The sequence below is a fragment of the Condylura cristata genome, unplaced genomic scaffold (assembly GCF_000260355.1).
Source record: "Condylura cristata isolate star-nosed mole 26May11 unplaced genomic scaffold, ConCri1.0 scaffold00017, whole genome shotgun sequence".
Classification (NCBI taxonomy): Eukaryota; Metazoa; Chordata; class Mammalia; order Eulipotyphla; family Talpidae; genus Condylura; species Condylura cristata.
In genome coordinates this window covers 16678542-16704116 of record NW_004567118.1, presented here as the reverse complement: position 1 = coordinate 16704116, position 25575 = coordinate 16678542, and the positions used below count along the sequence as shown (strand labels likewise).

Sequence of the window (25575 nt, the reverse complement as noted above, 5' to 3'; positions counted from 1 at the left end):
GAAGGCCTGCACTGCTTCCCTGGGGTTCAAGACAGAGGGAAAAGGGCGGGTGGAGAGGGGCTCCCTCTGCCTTCCCCGGGAGAGGGAGGAACGCAGCACTTGCATTCCCAATAGTCCAGGCCCTTCTTCCCACTGCACAGAGAAGAAAGGATGCCCGAAGGCCAGGAATGCCTGCGAGGAGCTGGCGGCTGACACTGCCAGGCCCCTCTCTCCTTCCCCCTTTATAGTCTCGCTGAGGTCAGAGCTTGTGCTTTGAGGCCCTGGCAGGTGTGGAGGGGTGAGTGAGCCCACATTCGGAAATGCAAGTTAGCTGAGGTAGAAGGTCAGGCTGGGGAGCTAGTTTCTTCTCCAGGAATCCCAGCTCTTCCTGGCCAGCCAGCAGGAGCTCCTGGAATGCTGTGTGTGTGTGTGGCCTGGAGAATGGAGCCATTGTGGGCACAGGGCCTCCCCAGCCTGTGCAGCCCCCAGAGCCTGCAGCAGTGCAGACCTCCAGAGGCCTGTCCCCTCCTGTCCTAAGAGATTCTCCATATGGCCTGGGGTTTGAGGGCAAGGGCATTTTGCTTTGTAAAGAGAAGCCAGCTTCATCACACACACACACACACACACACACACACACACACACACACACACACACACACGGCTTGGACAGAACATGATTTCAGCCTCTTCAGATCCATGTCCACCAGCAGCTCTCACTGAAAAACATTCCAAAGAAGGCTAATTCCCATTTCCAGTCCTACCAGCTGGGGGCACCTTTTTGTTTCAACCCCTCACAAAAAGCCAGGGACCTGCAGGCCTGCAGCAGCCCTCTCCAGCTCTGGCTCTTAACTCCCCGTCCCCCCAGGGGAGACCCTTGTACCTAACCCATTCAAGCTTCCTGGGGGTAGTTTCTTTGGTCAGTATTACAGTTCTCTGGGGCTGAGCCAGGAGGTTCCAGGGGAGGAGAACAGTCTTGCAAAGTGGCCCCAACCTCTTCTCAAGTTTTGCATACTCCCAGGGCTCCATGTCTTGAAGCGAAGTTGCCACTTTAGTGGAAAAAGCTAAATCCCCAAGACTTGGGGAGGTAACAGGTCCTTGGGGAAAGGATTGGAGGGCTCAGTTTTGCTTCTCCTTGGATCGATGCCAGTACCACCTCTGTGTAGTGGGCACAGCACAATGATGCCTCCTTCTCCTGGCAAAGCTGGGTCTTCTGCAGGGAGGCTCAGCAGTTCTGCCTCTGGAGCAGGGCACCCAAGTGGGCCACAAAGGCATCAACAGTTCACTAAGAGGTGAGGGTACCTTCAGAAGAGGGCGCCCCCTGAGTTAGCATGCCAGCAGCCCATCCAGGGCAGCTCTGTGGCCCAGCGGCCAGAGGCTGTGGCCTGCAGTTTGGCCTGGTCCAGGTGCCAATACTGGTCATCTCTGAAGAAAATGACAGAGCCGTCGGGCCGAGGCAGGGCACCGCTGACCTCTTCGGGGACTCCGCCCCAGTCCCGCAGGCCTCGGGGGTAGTAGGGTTCCACCTGCAATCCCTCTCTGGTCAGCACATAGTATCGGGCACCCTTGAAGAGGACGAGGCGGCGCAGAGGAGGGAAGAAGAGGGCGGCATCTGGGTGGCGGGGCAGGCCGCCTGCCCGGCACAGTTGTGGGGGGACCCACACTGATTTGGGGCCCCGGAATCTCCAGCATCGGCTCCCTGTGGGACACGGAGAGCAAACGTGAGCTGGTGGTCCTCACCCTTTGGGCCTCTCACCCTGCCTCCCAGCCCCTCCTCTGCCCTAAATTGGAGCCCCTGATGGTTAGTGGTGAAGGACAAGGACATTTGGGAAGGAGGCATCCCAAGACCAGAACTGGCTCACACAAGGCCAGAAGCTGAGGGCGAGGTAGAAATGATGGCAGAGTAGTTAAACAAGCTATATGGAGAAGTATTCTGATCGGGGAGTGGGAGTGGGGGGAGAAGATGAAGACTGAGGCGCAGACCAGGTGGGGAGATGAAGATTGAGGGCTTTTGTAAAAGAATCACCGCTCCTTCAAACAGAGAAAAAAATCCTTAGGCACCAAACCTGGAAGTAATTTAACAGCAGTTACCGATCCCAGGAAAGGAATGAGCCCTTCCCAAAGAGAAGAGACTCAGCGCAGTCTGCCAGGCAGTCTCCCGGGCAGCAGCCAGCCTGTGACGTGCAGGCCCATCCTTTACTTTCCTTTTATAACAAACCTGCCCTTGTGGCTGTCACTAAATGTCTCTGCCTCATGGGGAAACTTTGCTAAGGAAACACCAAGTGCCCTGGAAAGAGAAGCCCTGATGAAACTTTTCTCAGAGGTATCCCAGGGGCCCTGCTCTCTGAAGCCAACCCCTCTCCAAACTGACATCAGTATTTGCAATAAGCAAAATGGATCATACTAATAATTGTTACGAACAGGAGGGGGAGGGACTATCATGGGCTAGACTGAAGGCAGAAAGGAAAGAATGTCCTCCTAGGACAGGAGGGCCTCTCTCTCCAAAGAATGCCCTCTCTCCACCAAGGCCAGGGGCTTTCTACCATCACTACAATACAATAGTTTTGTGTGTGTGTGTGTGTGTGTGTGTGTGTGTTGGGGGGGGTGTTTTGTTCACTATTGTACCTTAATACCTCCAACTACCTCTGGTGCACAGGAAACACTGAGTCTTTGTTGAGTGAATGAACACTATTTACCAAAGTAACATCCTGCACAATCCCCAGACATTATGTTCTCTTAATCCCCCTTCCCCAACAAACCTGAAGGGTTATTTACCCATTGAAGAAATTCAAGAGGTCAGCGTTAGGTGACATGCCAGCCTTACATGGCCAAAGAAGGGATGACTATCGCAAGTGATCCTATGCTTCCTTCTAGAATCTTCTCTGAAGTTGCCCCCGCCACTGCTGGTACTCCTGCCCCTACCCCACATCACTGGAGGAGTCTCCAGTTAGTGCATCCTAGGGCCAAAGGTTCACATTGTAACTCCGCGGGGACACCTCCTTAATCAGGACTTCAATTTTCTGATGTGCCCCAGGGCTGATACCTTTGAAGAAGTAGAAGTCTCCATCCTCCAGCGACACAGCAGCAGCCTCGATGTGGGGGGGCAGCCCAGCCCACCTTTCCTGTAGTGGATGGGGCTCTGACACGTTGCCATCAGCTGCCACCTGCCAGAACTGATTCCCCTTAAAAATGTACACTCGCTGTTGTCCGTCTGCCGGGAGACAAGAGTGAAGGACATTAGCCTCCTGCCTGCCTTCCACCTTTCCAAACCGCAGAGACATGTAGCGTGTGCAGTGGGCAGAGGGAAGTATGTGAGAGGAAGGGGCTTTGCTTAGAATGGGCTTCCCCCCTGCGGAATGCTTTTGGCTTGGGATTTCTGGATTTTCTAATTCACCTCCCTGCCCCCCACCATATACAGAGGAGACCCCTGTGTTTATGGGGGACGATGGAAGAAAGAAGGTGACACCATCTTACCTACAGTGATAGCATCGAAAGAAGAGTGGCAATACTTAGGGCCACCAGTTTCAGGGCGCCTGCCCCTAGGGATGCGGGGATCCCAGGCCTCAAAGTCAGTGAATAGCTTTCCAGGGAGCTGGACGGCCACGGACCCCCCTTCAGGCTTACCTTTATAGGGGAGGGGAGAAGGAAAGAATGTGCATTGGTATTGGTAGGGGGAGGTCTTGAGGCTTATGGTTTCTGCACACACAGCCCCCCCATCCCCATCCCACCCCCCACACACATCCCTCTGCTTCCTTCATCACCAAAAGGAGATGCAGGGAGGGGGAGAGGGGCGGGTGGGTTAGAATTGCCCTTGGTTATCGGTGCTCACGGGGGCCCAACTTGGGTATCTGGCAGCACCTCCTGACTCCTGGTCTGCAAATTCCTTCAGTGGGCGAGTTACTTCACTTCTCTGAGCCCCACTCTTATCTGTGGACAAATACCTCTGGACGTCCTCCGGAATGTGTTAAGTGTCTGGCCCATGGTAGATACTCACAAAATAGCGCAGTGACCATTACATTTGTGTGGGCTTCTCAGGCCACAAAGTATGCTCACAACGAGTGCATTGGCCATGTGGTGAGCAGGGCTTGTGTTCCTAGCCTTTCTCACCGAAGATAAAGCTGAGCCCCTCAGAGGGAAAGTGCTCTGCCCCTGAGCAACTGCTAATCAGGGGTAGACTTGAACCCAGACTTACTGGGCACTCAAAGCATGCCCGGCAGGTTCCTGGGCTGCAGCACTGGCCACTTCATGCTAGGGGAGACTGTTCTGGAAGGTCCAGGCTTGTGAGGGAGTGTCAGCGTCTTGGAAGGGGAAGGTGTGGCGGGGACAAGGGCCAGGGGGACGGCGGATGGGACCTGGGGCTGACGGAGCTTGTTGAGATTTGAGGGTGCCTGAGGCTTCAGGATGAGGTAGGCGGGTGACTAAGATGGGGATCCTGTCTGAAGAGCGGCGTTCAGGCTCCGGAGGCAGGCGGGCAGGGCTGGACGCCAGCGGCACCCCAGGGGCTCACCATACAGGCTCTGCACGGCCAGCACGTCGTCCCAGCTGAGCAGCGCGTCGCGGCCCAGCCTCTTGTAGTAGGGCGCCATGAGCGCGCGCGGCGCGGGCGAGTGGGTCAGGCCGAGCGTGTGGCCGATCTCGTGCGCCAGCACCACGAACAGGTTGCGCCCGCGGCGGCGGTTCAGGGACCAGCGCTCGTCCCGGTCGAAGTGCGCTTCCCCTCGGCGGGGCAGGAAGGCGTGCGCCAGGGCGCCCCCTGCGGGCGGCGCGGAGAGTCAGCGGGGGCTGCGGCTCGCCTCGCCCGAGCTCCCAGCGCAAATACCAGGGGAATGTGCGCCTGTTTGCTGCTGCGTGATTTCCCTGGTGAATCTGGCAGGAGCTGACGTGGGGAGCAGTGAACAGAGACCTAGTGTGAGAAATGAAGGCCTAACTGGCAGAGGGGTGTAGTTATGGCCTGGGGCCAAACTGCCTGGGCTCCAGCGCTGGCTTTGCCACTCATTAATTGTGTGTCTTTCTGCAAATAACTTAACTGTTCTGTGTCTCATTTTCCTGATGTGAAGACCCAAAGGATGACAGTGGGGCTTGTCTGCTCAGGGTTCTGAGAACTAGCCAGGGTTGTGTGTCTATGTGTATGTTACATATAATATTAATGCCTACCTCATAATCGATGCTACCTAGGATATATGTTCCCAAAAAATCTAAATCTAGATGTAGGTTTAACACCTTTACAGTACTCAAAACAGCCTGAGGCAGATTCAACCAGGTCGCCCTTGAGGGGACCTTCTGGGGTGTTGGTAATACCTTGATCTGAACTGTGTACACACACCAGAAAGCTGTGTCGCCCTGGCCTTCCCTCTCAGGGCTCCTGGTGGGGCTCTCTGCCTCTCTGCTGTAATAGGCCTGAGCAGAGGCAGGTGGGCTGCGGGAGTGATTCTCGGGCATGTGCGTGGCCCAGATGGAGCTTATTACATATGCAGTGTGCTGGGCTTCACTGCTCACAATTCACTTTCTGCAGAGGCAGGGGCAGCAAAACTGTCCACCTAGCAGCTTGTGGCCTGTCCTTCCAGCCTGGCCTTCTCTGAGCCTAGGCCAAATGGAACAGAGGACAGTCAGAGGGCTGCCCCGGAAGGAGAACCTTCTGGGGCGCAGAGTGTGGAGGAGGAATGCATGCCTCCTGGGCGAACCTGCCTCAAGCAGTTTCCAGCACTGTAAGTTCCTTTACTTCACCCCTCGCTATAGCCCTGGGGGGCCATAATGACAGGTTTCAGAGGGAGAAGACCGAGACTCAAAGAGGTAAAACACCTGTCCCATACCAGAGCTGCTTGGCAAGCCTGGTGCACTCACCCCCTAGTCCAGCTCTCTTAGCTGCCACTCTGCTGAGGATGAACATGAACACTTCAGGTATCCATCTCAGGTGCAGTGAGTTACCTGGTCTATTGCATGTAGATGCTAGAAAAGCCAAGATTTCTCCCTGACCTCCCAGGGTCCTGCACAGGCTCAGGAAAGGGGTTGTGTAATGAGTGAGCCTGAGGGAAAGTAGGAGATCGCCAAGGAGGTGGGGCCCCGTGCCCAGGTCACACGGGGCTAATTTCCCCACCTTGCCGCATCCCATTAGGCCTTATTTGGGGAGAGGAGATGCCACATTCAGGTTCTGGAGGGCAGTGTTGGGCAGAGTGGGAGGGGAGCAGCTTAAATGGTAGCCAGACGCCTTCAGGTTGGAGGTAAGCAGTACTCTCTGGGCCTGGAGGTGTGTGACCCCCTTCTGGACAGGCAGGGGTTCAATGTCGTTTGCCCTGCTGCAGTGACATGCTAATGGGTGGGAGGAAAGCAGGAATGGGGGCAGTGGTGGCTTTGGGATGTTTTTAGGGCCCTGGCTAGAGAGTGAGCAGCCCAGGCCTGTCTAGAGCTGGGAGTGAATGATGGGATCTTAGCAGTTTCCCTCAGAATTGATAATACTTTTAGAGTTTGCTTCCCAAGTAGAACCTTGTTGGCTTGTCCCTTCATCATGTGGCGCATAATAGGGCAGGGACCCCTATTTAACCATGAGGCTGAGGGCTATTTGTCCAAAGCCACTGGGAGACTTGAATATTCCATCATCAGCCCTGGACCACACCCTGTTCTGGAGAGAGTTTTGTAGCAGCACCTGGCCCATCAAAGGCGTTCCTCAGCCCGTCGTTGTGGTCCCCTTGGAAGAAGGTAAGTCGGATGTCCGCAGGGCCTGAGGCTGGGGCCTCCCAGAACTGGAGTGCTGAGACGTTACTCCACAGCTGGAAGGCAGCACGCACGGCCCCCCGGACTGCAGGCTCCGGTAAGTGCTGGGGCCAGTTCACAAGGCGGTAGGAGAGGTGCTGCTTGGGCCACTTGCTGCCTGTCACCCAGAGAGGCCTTGTTAGACCTGCTGCTGTGCCTGACTGGTCCCCCAAACCCAGATGATGGGGAGACAGACACTCCTCCAGAGACAAAGCCCCCTGGGAAAGGCCCCCTTTTGGCAGGAGATACAACTCTCAGACGACAAGACTATCTAGAGAACCCCCTAGTCCTCGTGACTTGGCCTGGGAGTTCCCAGTTTGGTGGGGGAGATGACACCTCTGCTGAGGGCCCCCAACCCAGGGGCCCTCTGGCTTCGAGGCATGTTCTTCCCCACAGCCTGGGCTGAACTTAAAACCACACTGCACCTCTTCCTGCCAGCATTTCCAGCAAATCCAGAGAGGTGGGCCCCACAGGGCCACAGCTATGACTGACCTCTACCCTATTCCTTCTCTCCATGCCTCCTGCCACCTCTGAGGCTCCACCCTGCCCTTCCCAGTGCCTCAGGCCTCTGGCTGACCAGCCTGACCACAAGACCCATTTATTCCAGGTCTTTCCCTGACTCCTCCCCTCCCCCTCACTTCCTTAGGGACTCTGGAGAGCTCTGAGGTAAAAACAAATAAGAACGGGTGTGCTTTTGTCACTGACCCAGAGAAATTTTTCCATCTCTGCTTAGTCAAATTTCTCTCCCTTTGCCCAAAACTGTAATTCCTCCCTAAAGACTGAAGCTGCGGCCTTTTGCCCAAACCTCCAGTCAGCTGAGTCTGGGTCCCTCTTCAGCTCAACATGCACCCAGAAGCAGTGTGCTTAGTGAGTCCAGAGCCCTGAGTTTCTCGGGGGCTGCGCTCCAAGTCCTGTAAGCCTCCTGGAAGACTTGCTGGTGGAGGCAGGCGCCCTGGGCTCAGGGTGTGTACAAAAATCATGTCTTTGGGGCCTCAGTTTCCCAAATGGAACAGAATCCCTGGGGCTTGCGTGACAAGTGGAGAGGGCACAGGTGACCAGGCCAGCAGGCACAGCCCCTGCTCCCATCAAAGGGTAACTGAAGTTTCAGGGCTCCCCATCTACTATCCCAGGCTCTATTCTGGGGAAACTGAGACCCTGGGAAGGGCCCCACCAGAGTCACAGGGTGAGCTAAGTCTGACCCCAGGTCCTGACCCCTAACCCAGTGTGCTTTCCCCTACCACATAACTAGAGGCATATTTGTTAAGACTCAAGGCTTATAGACTTGCTTAACTGGGTCAAAGCTGGGGCCCTGCAAGAGCTGAAATTCTCCAGATGGAAGGGAGGGTCTTAGAGAGCAGAGGCACTCCGTGCCCTTTCCCCCTCCTCCTCCACCCATGGAAGTGGGGGAGGGGGCAGCCCTTCTTTAACTAGAGAGCCAAGCTCCATTCAAGGCAATGCAGCCTCTTCAGGCCTGTTTGGCCTGGCAGCCACCCAACTCCTCCCAGCCAGGGACCAGCAGTCCTGAAGGGGAGAGGGAGAGACTCTGAGGAAGGGAGGGAGGCCAGGAGGCAGGAAGGCCTGAAGTCCAGTGGCACCACCCAGCGTTCAACATGGGCCGGTAACGCTTCTAGTCACGTTGTAAGTTTTCACTAGACACTGGAGAGACTGGTACTGGATGACTGGCTCTCATCAAAGGGGGAGAAGGAGCAGCTTACTCTCTCTCTCTAGGAAGCTAATGAAGATAAGATAAAAATTCTCCATGAACTCTGTCTGTGTGTGTATGTGTGTGTGTTTGGGGGAAGAGAAAAGAGAGGATAAATTGCAACTAGAATTCCTTGGTAATTCTGAGTGTTGGTGTGCCTGCCAGAGGAGCCCAGCCAGAGGCAGGCAGCCTGAGTCCTTTCCCCTGTCTTCTTCCAGATTTGAGTCCTTGGAGCAGGCTGGCCACTTGGTTCCAACTCTTAGCCAGGCCCGCAGGTTTCCATGGTGACCAGGCTACAGTGACACCTGGCACTGCACTTCCCCACCCCCCAGGTAACTTTGCTCCAAAATCCAAAAGGGAAGAGGAAGTAAAAGGAACTGAGAGGGTGAGGAGAGACACACTCCTTGCTTGGGGAGTTACCCAGAAGCCCTGGCTCCCGACAGGCATACTGTGGAAAGAGCATGGATAGGAAACCCAGTTCCTCTGCTTACAACCTTACATAAACTTACATAACAAATTATGGTTTCTCTCCAAGCCCCAGCTTTCTTACTCATGAAGTGGGATTGATAAGACTTACCCCACAGTAAAAATAAGATCACAAGTGAAATAGCAATGTGAAGCTGCCTGGCTCAGTAACTCTTCCCTTTTCTACCCCAGATATACCCAATGCCCTCTCCTCCCACCAGCTCTAAGAGTGAGCTGGGAGGATGGAAAATCAATTCTGCAGGCACAGAAGGGAACAGGTACCAGGACTCAGGTTGCCATATTTAGGAAGTAAAGCTATAAAATGCCTAGTTAATTTTATAGCTTCAGATGAGTAGCATTTTTATAGCTTTACATGAGTGGCATTTTTTTTTTTTTTTTTAGTATTTGTTGTTCATTTGAAATTCAAATTTAACTGGGCATCTGTATTTTCTCTGGATCCTACCCTAGAACCCAGTTTCATCAGCATAATTCACCCACAGGATGGAAAATCACTGGCCTAGGAATTCACATAATTGTTACCTACCCATGAAATGAAATTTTTCACACCTGGAATCTCACCTTATCTTCCTAATGACAAGAATGCTTGGCCACATTCTGGCTATGTGTTCTTCAGAAAGTTGCCTAAGCTTTCTTTCTTTCTTTTTTTTTTTTTTAAGATTTATTTATTTATGCATTAAAAACTGGGGTATAGGCCAGAGATGCAGGGAGTGGGGGCAGTGAGAGGAGTCACCAGAGGCAGAGTGGGGAGCAGAACAGGCAGATCTACTGAAATTTACTGCTGAGGCGAGCGGTGGGAGAGGCTGGAGAGGTCTCCTGTGCCATGTGGGTAGCTCCCTGTGTCAACTAGTGCTGCAGTGGCTGCGTGGAGATTTTCATGGTGCTGCGACTTAACCTGTTGCACCACTAGGGAGGCCCTGCCTAAGCTTTCTGTCCCTCAGTTTTCCCACCTGTAAAATGAGGCTAGTAATAATGGTACCTATCTCATAGGGTTGTTATGTGATTAAATGAATTAATTCATTTAGTGCCATGTCTGGCAAATCATAAATACTCAGTAAGTATAAACTGTTATTATTACATTTTCCTTCCTGGGTTTAGAAAGTGCTCAGTGTCTGCCAGGTCCAAGCTCCTTTCTAGGCAATGTCTTTTTACCCAGGAGGTGAAGGAAGTGGAGTTGTTGTAGTCTGTGTTGTGAACAAGAGGGAAGTTCTTTGTCATGCTGTCAGATAGTAAAATGGAGCTACAGAAGCTTGGTGGAGTAAGGCCACATGAATCTTGGCCCAAAAGGGATGCTCTACCAACATTACTGAAATGTATACGGAACCACAAAAGACTCCAACTAGCCAAAGTGACTTCTCCAAATAAGAAGAGGAATGAGGTGCCATACTCCTGGACTTCAAACTATATTGTAAAGCCGTAGTAATTGAAACAGTTTGCTTTTAGACTAAAAATGGATATATAGACCAATGGGATAGAATTGAGAGCCTACACATATATGGATAGTTACTAGATGACAAAGGAGCTAAGAGTGTACAATGGAGAAAAGAAAGTCTCTTCAACAAATGGTGTTGGAAAAATGGACAGTGCTCTTACACAACACACAAAAATTAACTGAAAGTGGACTAAAGACTTAGATGTAAGACTGGAAATTATAAAATACTTAGGAGAAAACATAGGCAACACACTCCATGGCATTGATTTCAGGGATGTCTTAAGGGACTCAACTCCAATGACAAGAAAACTAAAGAAATGGAAGTACCTCAAACTAAAAACTTCTGCACAGTAAAAGAAACAATTATGGATTGGTGAGGCAGCAGGTTAAAGCACAGCACTAAGGAGCTAAAGCCACTTCCGCATGAGTTCGAACCCCCCTCCCCCGCCCCAGAGGTAACCACATGGCACGGCAGACCTCTCCTGACCCGCCACTGCTCCCCTCATCGATCAGCCTGTTCTGCTCCCCACTCTGCCCCTGGTGAAGCCTCTCACCGCCCCTGCATCTCTGGCCTGTACCCTAGTTCTGTAAACACAAATAAAATAAATCTTTAGAAAAAAGAAACAGTTATTAAAATAAAAAGACATCCTACCTATGGGAGAAAATATTTGTATAACATACATCTAACAAGGGGCTAATACCAAAGATCTAAGAATGCACACAACTCAAAACAAAAAAAATGTGCAGAAAAGCTAAACTACCTCTCTAACGGGCACAAACAAATGGCCAACAGGCACATGGAAAACTATTCAATATCACTCATCATCATGGAAATTCAATCAAAAACATAAGGAGATATCACCTCACCCCTGTGAAAATGGCCCATCTCAAAAAAACCAGAAACAAATTTTTGCAAAGGTATGGAGAAAATGAACGCTCCCACTCTGTTGGTGGGAATGTTGACTGGTCTAGCCTCTATGGAAAACAGTCTGGCGGTTTCTCAGAATGTTAAAAACAGGTCTACCATATGATCCAGCAGTTCCACATCTTGGTAATTATCCAGAAAAAGCAAAGACACTAATCTGAAGGTATATATGCACTCTTACATTCATTGCAGCATTATTTACAATAGTAAAGTTAGCAAACAAGTACTGAACAACAGATGAGTAGATTAAGAACATGTGGTATATTTACATGATGAAATACTACTCAGCCGTGAAAAAAATGACCTCTTGCCACTTGTGATACCGTGGATGGAACTGGAGTGGATTATGTTAAGCAAAGTAAGTCTGAATGAGAAAGACAAATACTAGATGATTTCACTCGTGGAATATAGAGAAACAAACCAAAGGAACCAATGAAAGTAAACCCAAACTGTAGAAACAGAACTGCAGAACTGAGGCTACCAAAAGGGGAGAGTGAGGTGGGAATGAAGGGAGGGGAGATCAGTGGTCTGTGGTAAAGATCTATAGTGCTCTGGTGGTGGGTGGGGTGATATCCATTAACCTATTTCCCTAAATCCTACAGAGCACTGTGTATGATTACCTCAGTAATAAAAAAATTTTATTACCTCAGTAATAAAAATTAAACGACCAAAAAGCCCAAAAGGGATCTGCAAATTGGACAGTGACAAATGGACTCCATGAGCTCCTCCCTGGAGGCCCAGAAGATGAGATGGTAACAGAAAAGTGCATGCCCAGTGCTTGGGACATGCCCTGCTTCCCAAGGAGGCTTGGCCCCAGTTGTCTATAGCCTGGACATGTAACTGCTGAGACTGTCTGGGGTGACCCTGCTCCTGTTTGCGTTCTCATGATGAAGCTCCATCTTTCCTTCACACCCTGAAAGGGCTGTCTCTGATGAGAAAACGGAACAAAGTGACAGGGCCCAGATCACACAGTTGAACCCAGGGCCTTCCCCACCCCTCAGGGATACGCTCTTTCTGCACTAGTGGGCCTCTTGAGTTCATGATGCTTCTCCCTTTCGCTCTGCTGCTGGAAACGCAATGAGCTGCAGGGCATGTAATGAGGACAGACGTCTTGACCTGGTCTGGACCCCATCGCTGTCTCTGTCTCTGCTTTACTAGGAACTTGGTTGGTCAGAACTGGGAATCCAGAGTGGCTTGGTGTACAGACACAGGGAATCTGATTGGTAATCCCCTGGAAACAGCCATCATCCTACAGTAGCAGGGAACTGTCCTCAGTTTCTTTATGTGTTAGCTAAGATGTACAAACAAGCCAGGTGCCTTCTGGCCTCTGAATAATGGATACTGTCGGTAAAAGGAGTTAATGCAAATTAATAGCAGCAATGTCCGAAAGCACTCATAGCAACATTAACTGCAGATGACAACCTGACTGAATATCCCCATCCTGCAAACTGAAAAATCAGAGAAAATTAGACTTAGTAAAATTAAAATGCTAAAAGCACACAGACAAATTTGCTGTTGATGAAGACTGACAAAAGAATCAAAATTTCTCTATCAATCTTAAATCTGTGATGTTTGACCCTTGAAGATTGGATTTAGTCAGAGGAGGAAAAGGAGGAAGAGGAAACAGGAAAACACAGAACTACAAAAGGAAAAACACAAAAGCAAAGGCTGAAGTGTATAAAACATGCAAAGATAAAATGTTCAAAACATGCAATTCCATAGAGCCAGAAAGTAGGTTAGTGGTTGACAGAGTTTTGGGGGGAGTGGGGAGTGATTGCAAGTGGGCATGGGACTTCTTGGTGGGGTGATGAAAATGTTCTGGAACTAGCCTGTGGTAATGGTTGCACAATTCTTCAAATATACTAAAAAACACTGAATTGTATGCTTTGAATAAGTAAATTGTATGGTATGTGAATTATATTTCAATAAATTATTAAAAATTGCTATGGACAAAACAAAACTGATTAATGAATCACATCTTTGTTGAATTATTCTTAGAAGAAGAACTGAATCACATCTTTGTTGAGTAATTCCTACGAAAAAGAATTTAATTCCCTCTTTGTTGAAAATTCTTATGAAAAAGAATTTTTGCCTTTATAAAATATAAAGGGGAAATATTGGCAATCATTTAACTGCCCCACATAAAAAACTGATGAAAGAATTAAATGGATTGATGGTGTTTGCCCTGGAAAATACTCACACAATGAAAATTCATCAACTTAGGTATAATTCTGGGTTAAATATCTATGTTCACAAATAGCCTCCTCAAGTCAAGAGCTCCGATTGCCCACTGCTCTCTCCTCCACTGCCCTGGGCAAGAGATTCTGACCAAACTCAGCCTTAGACTGCACCAGTGTTTTTCAGGACATGGAATTTCAAGGCACTGGGGAACCTCAGCTGACTCGCGTTTAACAGTGCTTACCTTGCTTTGCAAAGCGTCTCTTGCGCCTTGTTTTGGCCCTGCGACCAATAAATAGGGCACTGATCCTCTCAGTCCAGGCCACCTGAGTGTCAGTATCTGCAACCCCGCATCGGGGCTGTGTCATCTGGTACAGAGTGGCAGGATCCAGTATGCCACTGACAGGCAGCTGGGACACCCACTGGAACTCCCTGTCAGGAGGAATTGACATGAAGGATGAGAGAGGTGGGCGGGGGCATGGGGGGGGCAGCAGGGGTGTCCCTGGAGATGGCAGCGAAGGGAGGGAGGGAGCTAGGCTGTGCAATCCACCTGTAAGAGACCAACCTTCCAGCAGGAGGAGGTGACCCCAGGTTTGTACTCCACCACCTCCAAGTTCTCTACACCCCTCTGTCCTACCTGATGGCATTGCTGAATTGCGAGGAGGTGGGGGCTTTGGGGACCCGTGCACTGAGATATCCGTACTTCTCCAGGAATGCCTGGGGGAAAGAGGAACATCAGTTTTTCCCACAATGGGCATCCTTTCTCCTATCCCAGTCTCTGAATGCCAAGGGCACAAATGTCATGCCCAGTCTTGTCCCAACAAGATCTGCGAGCCCCAGCAGAAAGCCACAGGATCAACACTGGAAGGACCTGGGCTCAGTCCCATGCTATGACTGACCAGCTGAATGACCCTGGGCCAGCCACTTGATGTTTCTGAACCTCAGCTTCCTTGTTTTTAAAACTAGCCAAGCAGTCCCTACCTTGCATATCTCATGGCACTGAAACCTAGCTGGCAAGCTACTTCTCCAAACCACGTTTCTTAACTGTACAATGGGCTTAGAAACTGTCCTACCAACCTCTATCAAAGATCTACAAAGAGCTTATACAAGTCAACAAAAACAAAGTAAACAACCCAGTCAAAAAATGGGCAGAACTAAAAAGATACTTCTCCACAGAGGACATGCAGGGAAATGAAAAAATGTTCAGCAGCACAACCAGGGAAATGCAAATCAAAACCATGTAAGATACTACCACATACCAGTAAGAATGCACATATTTAAAAAAATTGAAAACAAATGCTGGTGAGGATGTGGAGAAAAAGGAGCCCTTGTACTGCTGGTGGGAGTGCAAACTGGTCCAATGAAAGCTATGTGGAAGACCCTCAAATTACTAAGAATGGATCTACCATATGACCCAGCAATTCTTTTGCTAGAAATTTGTGGCAAAGGACACAAAAATATTAATTTGAAAGGAAACCTGTGCTCATGTTTATTGCAGCACTATTTATATTAGCTAAGACATGTAAACACCCTAAATGCCAAAAATAAGATGACTGGATCAAGAAAATATGATATATTAATACAATGGAATACTACTCAGCTATCAAAAAGATAACTGCATATCATTTACAGCAGTATGAATGGAGCTGGTAAGGATTATGCTCAGTGAAATGAATCAAAAGGAAAAGAAAAAACATTGGATAGTTTCAATTATAGGAGAAATATAGAGTAGCCAAAAAAGGGCAAAACTTGTAGGCAACTATAGAGCTGAGGTTTTAAGCAGGGGAGACAGAGGAAAAGGAATCAAAACAGGTGAGGGAAGAAAACAAGGGACCATGTAATGTTTCATAGGTGATGTGGTGGCTAGATATTTACAGGGACTACACCTGAGGTGAGAAATCAAATACTATACAAAAATGGACAACAATGGAAAAAATTAAAAATAAATAAAAGGGAAAAAATAACAAAAGAAATAGTCCTTACCTTACAGGATTTTTTTTGTGAGGAAGGACCACAATAATGAATCTACTGAGGACAGTGTCTATGAACTGAGAAGTGCTCTTACCAGAGGGGCTACATTGTAAATATATACTACTCATAGGGCTCTATTTGGCTCCTGAAATATCGCACCTCTCTGGGAAATTTCCCTGGATTGATCAGGAGCTGAGCTGATTATGTACCATCTCAGCCATGCCCACTGGGAATTAATTATCACTCTAATTCTGGCTACTTCCTAAACAGTTCTCCACCTCCTTACAATGCAGATGCGCAGATTTTATGAAATCCTAAGAGTAGCCAATGTACTTAACCTCAACCTTGCTTTTTATATAAAAACCTGATTCTCTAGAGAATTTTTTTTTATTTAGTGACCTGCCCCCTGCTCCTTTGATTCATTTGTTTGTAAATTCATGCAATGTGCTGGATACCTGCCAGCTGTATGGTCAACATGACACTCCCAAAGGAGCTTATAAATTTGTGGACAGAGACAGATAATAAAAACAGAGAACAAACAAAAAGAAAAGAAACCAAGTGATAGGATTGAGAATAACTTCAAGAAACTTCACATTGGGAGGTGCCTCAAAAGAGCTGATGTTTGACCTGAGTCCTAAAAAATGAGAAGTAACTGGCCTAGCAGATGTGGGGAAGGATGTTCCAGGCAGAGGGAGCTACAGATGTAAATGCTCTGAGCTGGAAATGACCTTGATGTGTTTGAGGAACAGAAGCAAGGATGGAGCAGGGAGGGCAGGCTACAGCCAGAGGGGCGGGGCTGTCAGCTATGGGAAAGAATATGAGTTTTATTTTAGGTCTGATGAGGAATTAGAATTGTGGGGAATGAGTGCTGTCTTAGCACTGTCTCCACCATGGCCTGAGTTCTATGGCTGGCCAGGGGGCTGACCCACATGGCACAGCAGACTTCTGTGCCATGCATCCTCTTACTCACACACATAGCTCCCTACCTCTGGTCTATACCCCAGTTCTTCTACAAATAAATAAATACATCTTAAAGAGAGACAGAGGGAGGAATCCAGGAGAGCTCCTAATTTTATTGTTTAATATTTATTTTACTTACACATACAAGCTATGTATGAGTGTAGGCCAGAGGTGCAGGGCAGGGGGTGTGAGAGGATTCACCAGAGACAGAGGGGAGCAGAACAGGCAGATGGACTGAAATATCCTGCTGAGGGGAGTAGCAGGTGACACAGGCCAGGTCAGCTGTGCCTTGTGGGTCAGTTCCCTGGCCTGGGGATAGAACTGATAGCTTCATAGTGCTGAGATTTAACCCCCTGAGTCACCAAGGAGGCTCTGAGCTCCTAATTTTTTGCCTGGAAGGCCATACCCTTTACTGTTTGAGGAAACCTGGGGGTGGGCTATGGCAGTGCTGATAAGATGAACAGTGATGGCAAGTGGGCTTGGCTGTGTACTTCTGGCGCTCAAGGGTGAGCCCAGATTCTTCCAGCAAGTAGGTGGTGCAAAGCTGGGGGGCTAGATGAGACCCCTGGGAAATTGTGCAACTGGAGAACATCCCTCTGAGAAAAGGCTCAGAGCCTTTTACTCACTGTCTGTCCTCACACACTTCCTTGGCAGCCGATGGAGAGATGGGGTGTGCGACGCTGCCCTCATCTGTGCCCAGCGCTACCTTCAGGGAAATAATTCTTCTGGCTCCCTGCTTGTCTTCACTGATAAAGAGGCACCAGTGGGTTAAAAACTGTCCCTCTGCTAATACATTCACATACAGACACACAGTTTCTTCATTTTCACGCCTTGTTGTCACCTCTGCAGAAGAAATTTTCCGGTTTCTAAATTATCTCACTCCCACTTTTCCTTGTGGTCTTTCAATTAACTCCACACATAGCTGTTTGCCTCAAGAAAAAGGTACAAGTTGGGAATACAATTAAATACCGTGTCAGGATTCACTGGTCCAAGGCCTTTGCAAGGATTTAGCCTGTTCTTCGTGGATTCAGCCTCCTCTTTGTGGATTTCATCTCTTTAGCAACCTCCACATCTTCCCAAGAAAGCCACTTCCCAGAAGAAACCCTTATTTAGATAACAGAGCCCTACCAAGTCTGCATTGTATTTCTGCATCAACACGTTAGAATTTCAAAACTGTTGTTCTCTTTTACTCTTTTGCAAATATAAGCCCTTTTAGATGCATAGTGATTAAAAGGGTTCTAGTAGTTTAAGCTGGAAGACTATTTAGGCTCAAAATAGCATGGTAATAGGGAACAGCCTCTGGGCTTGGCATCCAGAATCTGTTTCTTACCCTCCTGCTGCTGGGTGGCCAGGGCCAAATTATATAACCTCTCTGAGTCTCCTTTTCTTTGTCCACAACGTGAGAACAAGCATTACCCCCAAGGACTTCTCAGCTCACATAAAGCCCAGCTATCTAGTATGTAGTTAATGCTCTAGAAGCAGATCTAGCTGATTTACTTTAGAGGAAAAATTAACAACACGCTTTTAGAATGCAGGTGGGACTGCTTTGAATGAGGCAGACCTCGATCGCAATTCAGTGTTCTAGCTGATCCCTGGTTCTCCAGACCTCCGCTCTGGACCCTGATAGGGATGAGGGAAGTGGCTTTCTAAAGGAAGTGGACAAATGCCTCCATTTTGCTGAGTGAGTGACTTGGGAGTGATTGGATCACAGGCCAACAGGCTGGTGTTTCCTGTGCTGCCCCCCTCAAACCCATCCAGCTCTTATCTGGGAGTTGGCCCTGGTTCTGCCAACTAGGAAGCCTGGGGATAGAGCGGGCAGGGGGAGGGGAAACTGACTAGCGGCGTCTCCTGTTTCCTGCCTGGCACTTTGGCAGGCTAGGTGGGGTGGAAGGCAGGATGGGGTGGAGACCTTTTTCAAAGGCCCTTCAGGGGGAGGTCCTGGGCCTTTCTGTCTGTCTCTAGGACCCAGCAGATTGCCAGGCATACTGAACACCCAGAGGGCTGAGTGAGCCCGTGTCCAGGATATCATACAATAGACACCAAAAGAATGAGAGAAAAATGTCACGCATTTAGTAATTTATATTTTCATAAATGTCCTTAAATATTATAGCAGGAATAGTCTGGACTTAAGGATTTCCGTATATATACTTTATATTTAATATCCATGTATTTAACTTTTAAAAATTACACAGAGGAAGGGGGCCCCACAGTGTTGAAAGTGCTAAAGTTTTATTGAGTGTAGGCTGACCCACGGTCTCGGTAGAGGAGGCAGGGCGGAGGTGCCCTCTGCTCCTGGAGCTGTCCCTAGCCCTCTTTCTTCTGTGCTCCATTTGCCATGCCTCAATTTCCCCCTGCAGAAGAAAGAGCAGGTGTGTGCAGGGGACAGGGAGTCTGAGGGACCCCAGGAGAAGACACTGGGCTGGGCAGTGGACCTCTAGTTCCCAACTTGACCTAGACTACCCAGCTTGGAGGAGTCATTTCCTCTCCAGGGTGCAGTGTTCCAGGAGCTTCTCGGGCCTTCTCTTAGGGACTCTCTGAGATCCAGCCAGGTCACCCTCCCCAGGGCCCCTCTGTGGAACCTGTGTCCAGGCTGCTCCTCTCTGCCTGCAGCAGGATCAGCAGCTTCTCTCTTTTCTCTGTTTTCCACCCATCATCTCTGGGGGAGCCCAAGGCTTGAATGGAGAGGAAGCTGGCAGGTTGTGCCCTTTCAGTGATTCATCCTGCTTGGACTTAAAAATTTGTGTCAACATGTCTCACCTACTTGGAAGGGTGGGGGGAGTGCTGGGGCTACATTCCTGGGGAGTCACCTCTGCAAAACCCTGGGAGCATCTATGGGGTTTGGGTAAAATGAAAATAGTCTTCTTGGGATCCAGAGAGCTAAGGGTAATCAGATCTCTGAGGTTCTAGTCCCACATGGGTTCTGTCTTGTCATAGGAGGCTGTTGAGAGCCCCACCCACTTAGTGACTGAGGGAATGAGAAATTTCGACGGTTTCTGAACAGGGCAAGACTAGCAATGAGGTGGAGCAAAATAAATCCAGCCTGAGACAAGAACTCTGAGTCACTGGCCGGGCAAGCACAGTGGACTGAGTCTCGAATTGTATTCCTGCTGCTATTGTGTCCTGGGCCTCTTTGGGCCTCAATTTCCTCTTCTATAATATCAGGGGCTTGGCTGTATTCCAGCTCCTTCTATTATTGCAGCCTTGTTTCTACAACTGATTAGTTGTGCAAACAATGACAAATTGACTTAACCTCTCTGTGCCCCAAAGCATATATGCCCCCCAAAACTTGGGGGGTAAGAATACTGCTTTATGTTTCTCACATGCACATTGTGAAAATACAGTAAAGCTTCAGGACGGTTGTCCCATCAATAGTCAGTGCTTTATTGCAGATCTCCTAGGAGGGTCAGCTCCTAATCTCATGTTCCTAAAGCAGCTGTCACATTTCCCACATCAAAGAATTGCAGCAAAAATGAAACCATGAATTAAAACATTGCAAACATAGCAAGCTCACACAGAAACCATGATTTATCATCATTTATTCCATCTCATTTTCTGTTTCATTACAGTCTCTGTGATTGTGTTTGTCACTAAAACATTTTTAGTGTTATTATCCAAGTCGAGATTCAAGTGGTGATAGCTGGCATTCTGCTTTGGCATGTTCTAGACATTAAAATGTTTTTATGTCATGGGGAGCTCAGGGAGTCCTTGGCCATTCCAGACTTTTTAAGGGGTCCCCTCTGCTCCATGTAGGCGCATAGGTGGGACAGAAGTTGTCGTCCCTGTTGTCAAGATCGGGGTGGCAGTGTCTTGCTAACGGGGCCTAGTGAGCAACAGAGCCAATAATCAAGTATGAATCCTCTGACCCCTATTCCAGCATGTTTTCTTCATACTCAAACAAGTGAGTTTGAATTCTCTCTCCTGAGGATATAGTCTTCAAATAAGAAAAAAAAGAAAAACTGGGAGAGTTCCCAGCTGGATTCTCCTGTCCCCTCTGAACAGCCCAGGGGCAGAGCAGGGGGAGGGAGCGGGCAGTGGTAGACTTTCCACAGGGCCCAGTCACTAAGGTTTCTCCCTCCCTTCTACCCCCTTCCCACTCTTCCCCATCTCTTTTCCCCTTCCCCCATTTTCATATTTACAAAGTTCTGGCTGGGTAACCTAGAAACCTCTTGTTGTAACACCCATTTTTGAAATATTCTGTTCTTAAGAAAGCTGGAGGAACTTATCTGGCCAGCCTCTATCCAGAGACTTCTTTCCATAGTTCCAAACAGCTTCCTGCAGGTGCCCTGGTCTGTGCCGAGCAGGTGGACACACAATAGTGCCCTAACCAGGTTTGGGGTGTGAGGAGAGCTGTCTGTCTTTCTCTGTTGTGTTCCTATCTTCACTGCCCAGCTTTTGCTAGCTGTCTTGGTTCTCAACTGTCACCATATTGTGATCCCTGAGAGTCTTTTCTGTGCTTCTGTTCACCCCGTCCACATGAGTCACTGTGCTGAGTCCTTGGGAACAGCTTCCACACCCTGGCTTTTAGGCTTCTGACTCACAAAAAGTCAAATGAATGGCTCTGGGGTATGAGAAGCAGACTGTGCAGCTGGGGGTGGAAACACCACAGAAGCTCCCATGTTTCCCTGGAGAAACAACCCAGCTCCCTGTTGGCCTGGCACACCAGGAGAAGCCATGTATGTATGTATGGGCCACCCCAGAGGAAGGCAGGTCCTGGACATACTGTCTGATTGTTCTAAAGAAAGCCCAAGCAAAGCACAGTAGACAGGTCCTCTGGGACAGCCCGTGTTGCCCACGACCAGGAGAGGGCCTGGCTGAGAATGGAAAGGGGGCCAGGGTGATGACATCATTTGTTCTCCCAACCTTGCAACTCAGCAGTGGGGGCTTATCCTCCAACTAGTGTGGAGAACAGCCCTCGTTTTCCTAGTGAGCAACAATGAACTTGTTCATAATGCAGCTTTTGTAAGCAGTCCCCTCCCAGGAAAAACCCCACTCTGGACATTCTTCAACTTCATTCTTTTGTGTGCACATGGGGGACAACCAGATAGCCTGGATTCACAGGCAGATGAAATGTACAGGCATGCACATGTAGACAGATGTGAGCATACAACATGTCAAAGCCAAAGAATATTAGTGCTAGCGAGGATTTTCAATCTTTTGAGAAATGAAATACCCTTATTTTACAGAGGAGGAAACCACAGCTGGAGAAGTGAAAGGAGTAGCCCGAGATCACACAACTTGCTTTTCTTATTTCTTCTCTTCTGTGTCCTGAACTCTGGCCTTTGCTCATCAGCTCAGCAGAGTGCTGTGCTACTGGGGTTGAGGGGAGGCAGGTTGCTGCAGTCAGGGAATATACCTGAGCAAAGAACTAGGGACATCATGGGAAGCATTTTGTGAGGTGCCCTCTGTGGGTGACTGTCCTTCCCTAGCTGACCGCAACTATATTTCCAGTTGGCTTGTCCTTCTTGTACTCTTCCTCAACACTCTTCCATTGATTGTGGGGTCTGTGTTCCCTCCCCTTGAAAAGGGGTGGGGGCTGTGATGCTCCAGCCTATGGGAGTCTAGGTCATAACATGGACACAGCTTCTGCTTCTCTCCCTTTTAGAATTTTCATCCTTGAGATCCAGCCACCATGCTGTGAGGCAGCTGAAACACGCCCATACTGAACACAGTGTGTACAGGAGTGCAGGGAGAAGACCTGGGCCCCAGGCTGCCAGCCATCAGCTGCTGAATAAACAGCCTTCAGACCATTTCAAGCTCAGTGTAGAGGGAAGACAGGCTGCCTTGATGCACTTGTTTAAAATTCTGACCCACAATATCCATGGACCTTATAAATGGGTATTTTACTTCACTTAGTTTTGGAGCAATTTGTAATGTAGCCATAGTAACTGCAAGACCATCTCTTAGGAATTACAGCCTTGTGGTGCCTGTCATCCAATGCTGAAAATAGCTGCTTTACATATTTTGTCTTGTTTTATTATTGTAGAAGAGCTAGTCATCAGCCAGGATTTTAATCTCTAAAATAACAGTAAAGATAAGAATAACTACAACACTGAGAACAACTTCTTTCTCCTGACTGCCTCCTCTGTACTAGGTGCTGTGCTGAGCATTTTACATACATTGTGTCAATGAAACCACATAATGAATTTATGAAATAGATAAGATTAACCCTCACTGTACAGAAATGATGACTGAGATGCATGAAAGCAAAATAATTCACTCATGGTTTGCACACCGTTCTGTCTAATATGAAATTACATACAATTTACCAGATACAGAAACACATTTAGACACACTGAAACACACATACGCACAGGTATACAGAGATACATACACATTCATTACATATTTCCAGAGATTTTTAAATGTTTTTTATCCTCAGAGTTAAAATCTCCTTCCTCCATTCATGCTAAATAAACTGGAAGACACTCAATCTGCTAGATATTACATTTCCCAAGCATACCCCAAGATGAAATTCTCTCCATCTGGGGCCACCACAGGCATGGGAGGCAGAGATAGTCTGTGTTCTCCTGCCGAGGGTTGCCGGGGACTTGGGCTCTGGGGGGAGGTGGGTAGGTCTCTGAACTAGACTTGGCTTGGTAGACAGAAGCCTTCTCCTGGGACCATGAGAACTCTCCACTTGATGTTGTAAAACACAAAATTCAGAGGAACAAAGTGATTCCCTAATGTCCAAAAGCAGGGAGCACAGAGCAAAAGACTAGGCCTGGAAGGGAAAGGAGTGAAGGAGTTTGAGAGCATTTCCAGATATTCCAGAGCCGTGAGAGGAGCAGGCTGCGGAAGGAAGAGGGATTCAGAGTGTGAGCTCCTTGTTCTACAGCAAAATACCTTTCCTAGGCAGGAAGGGGAGACTGAGTTCTCACCTGGCAGTTTCAAAGCAGGAAGGGGAGCAAGAGTATCCAGGTTGAACTTAGTAAGTTATAACTTATTCCTATCTTGTCTTATAAGAACACAGAGATGGGCCTCCCTGGTGGTCCAAGAGTTTGAGTATAGCACTATGAAGCTATCTGCAGTCACTGCAGCATGAGCTTGATACCTGGCCAGGGAGGTGACCCCTATGGCGTGGCAGACCTCTCCTGACCCACCCACTGCTCCCCTCAGCGGTGTATTCATCAATCTTCCTGTTCTGCTCCGGACTCTGTCTCTGGTGAATTCTCTCACCACCACCCCTGCATCTCTGGCCTGTACCCCAGTTCTTGTAGGCATAGATAAACAAATCTTTAAAAAAGAAAAAGAAACACAGAGATGCTCTGGGGAGCAGGGGGGAAAGAAATAATACCAACATATTATTACAATTACCTTTGTCTAGAAAATAGATACCCCAAGTGGATCCTTATGCTTTGTGCAAGCCACAGCAGTTGATTCCAAAGGAGGAATATGAAATGATCTCTACCTCCCTGCCTCCTTTCTCAAATTCAGTCCTTGAGTACTAGGTTCTAGGAAATTTAAACTCCCTAGAAGTAACTCTTAGCATTTTACCATACAATGGATATTACCATTTTACAATGAAGAAGCTAGTTCTGAAATGGGGCACTAACTTGTCTGAGCTGGTCAGCCATAGCAGCAGTCCAGAAAACCAGTGCTGTCTCTTGAGTCCAGGGCCAGTCCACTACCTTCTGGAGGATGCCGGGCATCCAGTAAATGAGCTGTCACGTCTTTCCAGCCCGGGCATCAAGGGACAACGTTTTCCTGCTAAGTTGGGGTGCAGGGGTTCCCTCACTTTCAGTTCTTATTTTTCTATCCCATTTTGTCACTCTTTCCCCTCCCACCTACTACGTCCTCCCCCATCAATGAACGCAGACCCGCGTGCTTGTGAGGTCCCACGGCAAAGAATGCTGTCCCGTATTCGTGCGCAAGGTTGATGTATGAAGGACCCGAGTTGGGTAACAGAGCGTTAGCGCAGGTGGGACGTCTGGGAGACCTAACTGCAGAGTTCTGCGGGATCTCAGGCGGACCCCTTTCCTCCCCCCATGACGTACCTCCGCCTCCCTGCGCAGCTCCTGGCCCACGCGTCCCGCAAGCTGGGCGTCCTGGCCGCCCCACAGAAGCAGCAACAGCAGCAGGCTGCGCCTCAGGAGGTAGAGCCGCGCAGACATCTCGCCACGGTCCTAACCGCGGGCTGAGGGGCTTGGAAGCTGCGGCGCGCTGGGCAGCACGCCCAGCTCTGCCCCCGGGATCCCGGCGAGGCGCAGCTCGGTGCCCCCCCCCCGCGCGGAGGGGACGGGTCTCAGGGGCTCGCGGGTACCCCGCTTCTGCGCCCGCCTCGCTCTTCCACGACGCTCCACCCAGAGATGGTCGAAACGAGGTGGTTCAGTCCCGCGGGTGCCGGCCCACGGGTGCGCCCGGCTCTAAACAGGCAAGGGAGGAAGGGGTGGGGGGAGGCGGGGCTGGGATTCCGGCGCTCCAGCCCCACCCACCCGCCCGGCAGCTGGAACGCGCGGAGCGGCCCCCAAGCTCTGCCGTGGGCTGAGCGACCTCGCCCAGCCCCCGGCCCGCGACGGCTCTCGGGTGCCACTTCCAGTGGCTCGGACTCTCTAGCGGGGGAAGAAGGGTCTTTTGATGACTGTGGCTAGCTGAGACTTCGATGGAACGGGGTCCTCCCCTACCTGAGGACCCTGATTTCAGCTAGGTGGGCAGGGACACAGGTATTGAAGAAGAAGCCCTGGGCTCGAGTCGGAAGAGTTGGGTTTGATTAGTACTAGGCAAAAGTCAACTTTTCATTCTCTGTCTTGGTATCTGCAAACAGGTTGCTGTCTCTTTTAGCCTCAACTCGCTAATCTGCCCGCTGACACCCACCTCTGGGAGTTGTGGAGCTTAGATGAGGAAAGGAGTGTAAAAGTAATTTAGATTCTATCAAGTGCTAAGAGAGTGTGATGCTAAGCTCTGATCCTAGTGAGAAGGGCAGCAGCAGCATACAGAATGCTTTGTTTGTTTTTGTTATTTAGAAAAAGGTTTCACTGCCGTGGTGGAATTTTGAGAAGACACCTTCTCAGAGTAGACTTCTTAAAACTGGAGTCCAGGGCCCTCCCTGGTGGCACAGCGGGATAAAGCACAGCACTAAGAAGCTAAAGCCACTTCCGCATGAGTTCGATCCCCTGCCCAGGAGGTGACCACATGGCGTGGCAGACCTCTCCTGACCCGCCCACTGCTCCCCTCAGCAGTGTACTTCATGGATCTGCCTGTTCT

The 25575-nt window shown here is 49.3% G+C and overlaps 1 protein-coding gene across 3 annotated transcripts; it reads right to left on the bottom strand.

Annotated features, from left to right (window-relative positions):
• Positions 1-645: 645 nt before the first annotated feature.
• Positions 646-24719, bottom strand: MMP28 (matrix metallopeptidase 28). 3 transcript variants are annotated; one of them, XM_012726627.1, is made up of 8 exons: positions 24369-24719; positions 14081-14160; positions 13688-13875; positions 6617-6841; positions 4484-4729; positions 3451-3600; positions 3020-3187; positions 646-1675 (listed from the first exon to the last, which is right to left on the bottom strand). In XM_012726627.1, exons 1-8 carry the CDS (start codon positions 24483-24485, stop codon positions 1281-1283), a joined length of 1569 nt encoding a protein of 522 aa, XP_012582081.1. In that variant the 5' UTR covers positions 24486-24719; the 3' UTR covers positions 646-1280. The 3 variants fall into 3 exon arrangements, with proteins under 3 accessions (XP_012582081.1, XP_012582084.1, XP_012582083.1); XM_012726630.1 differs by lacking the exon at positions 4484-4729; XM_012726629.1 differs by lacking the exon at positions 6617-6841.
• Between the last annotated feature and the right edge of the window lie 856 nt (positions 24720-25575).

Bases quoted from the DNA above. Each gene is read 5' to 3' on its own strand.
- MMP28 (XM_012726627.1), bottom strand. From the start codon at position 24,485: ATGTCTGCGCGGCTCTACCTCCTGAGGCGCAGCCTGCTGCTGTTGCTG. The intron at 3,188-3,450 runs GTAAGATGGTGT...GTCTCCCGGCAG, and splicing joins TTTCGATGCTATCACTGTAG to ACGGACAACAGCGAGTGTAC. The intron at 1,676-3,019 runs GTATCAGCCCTG...CGTGTCCCACAG, and splicing joins AGACTTCTACTTCTTCAAAG to GGAGCCGATGCTGGAGATTC.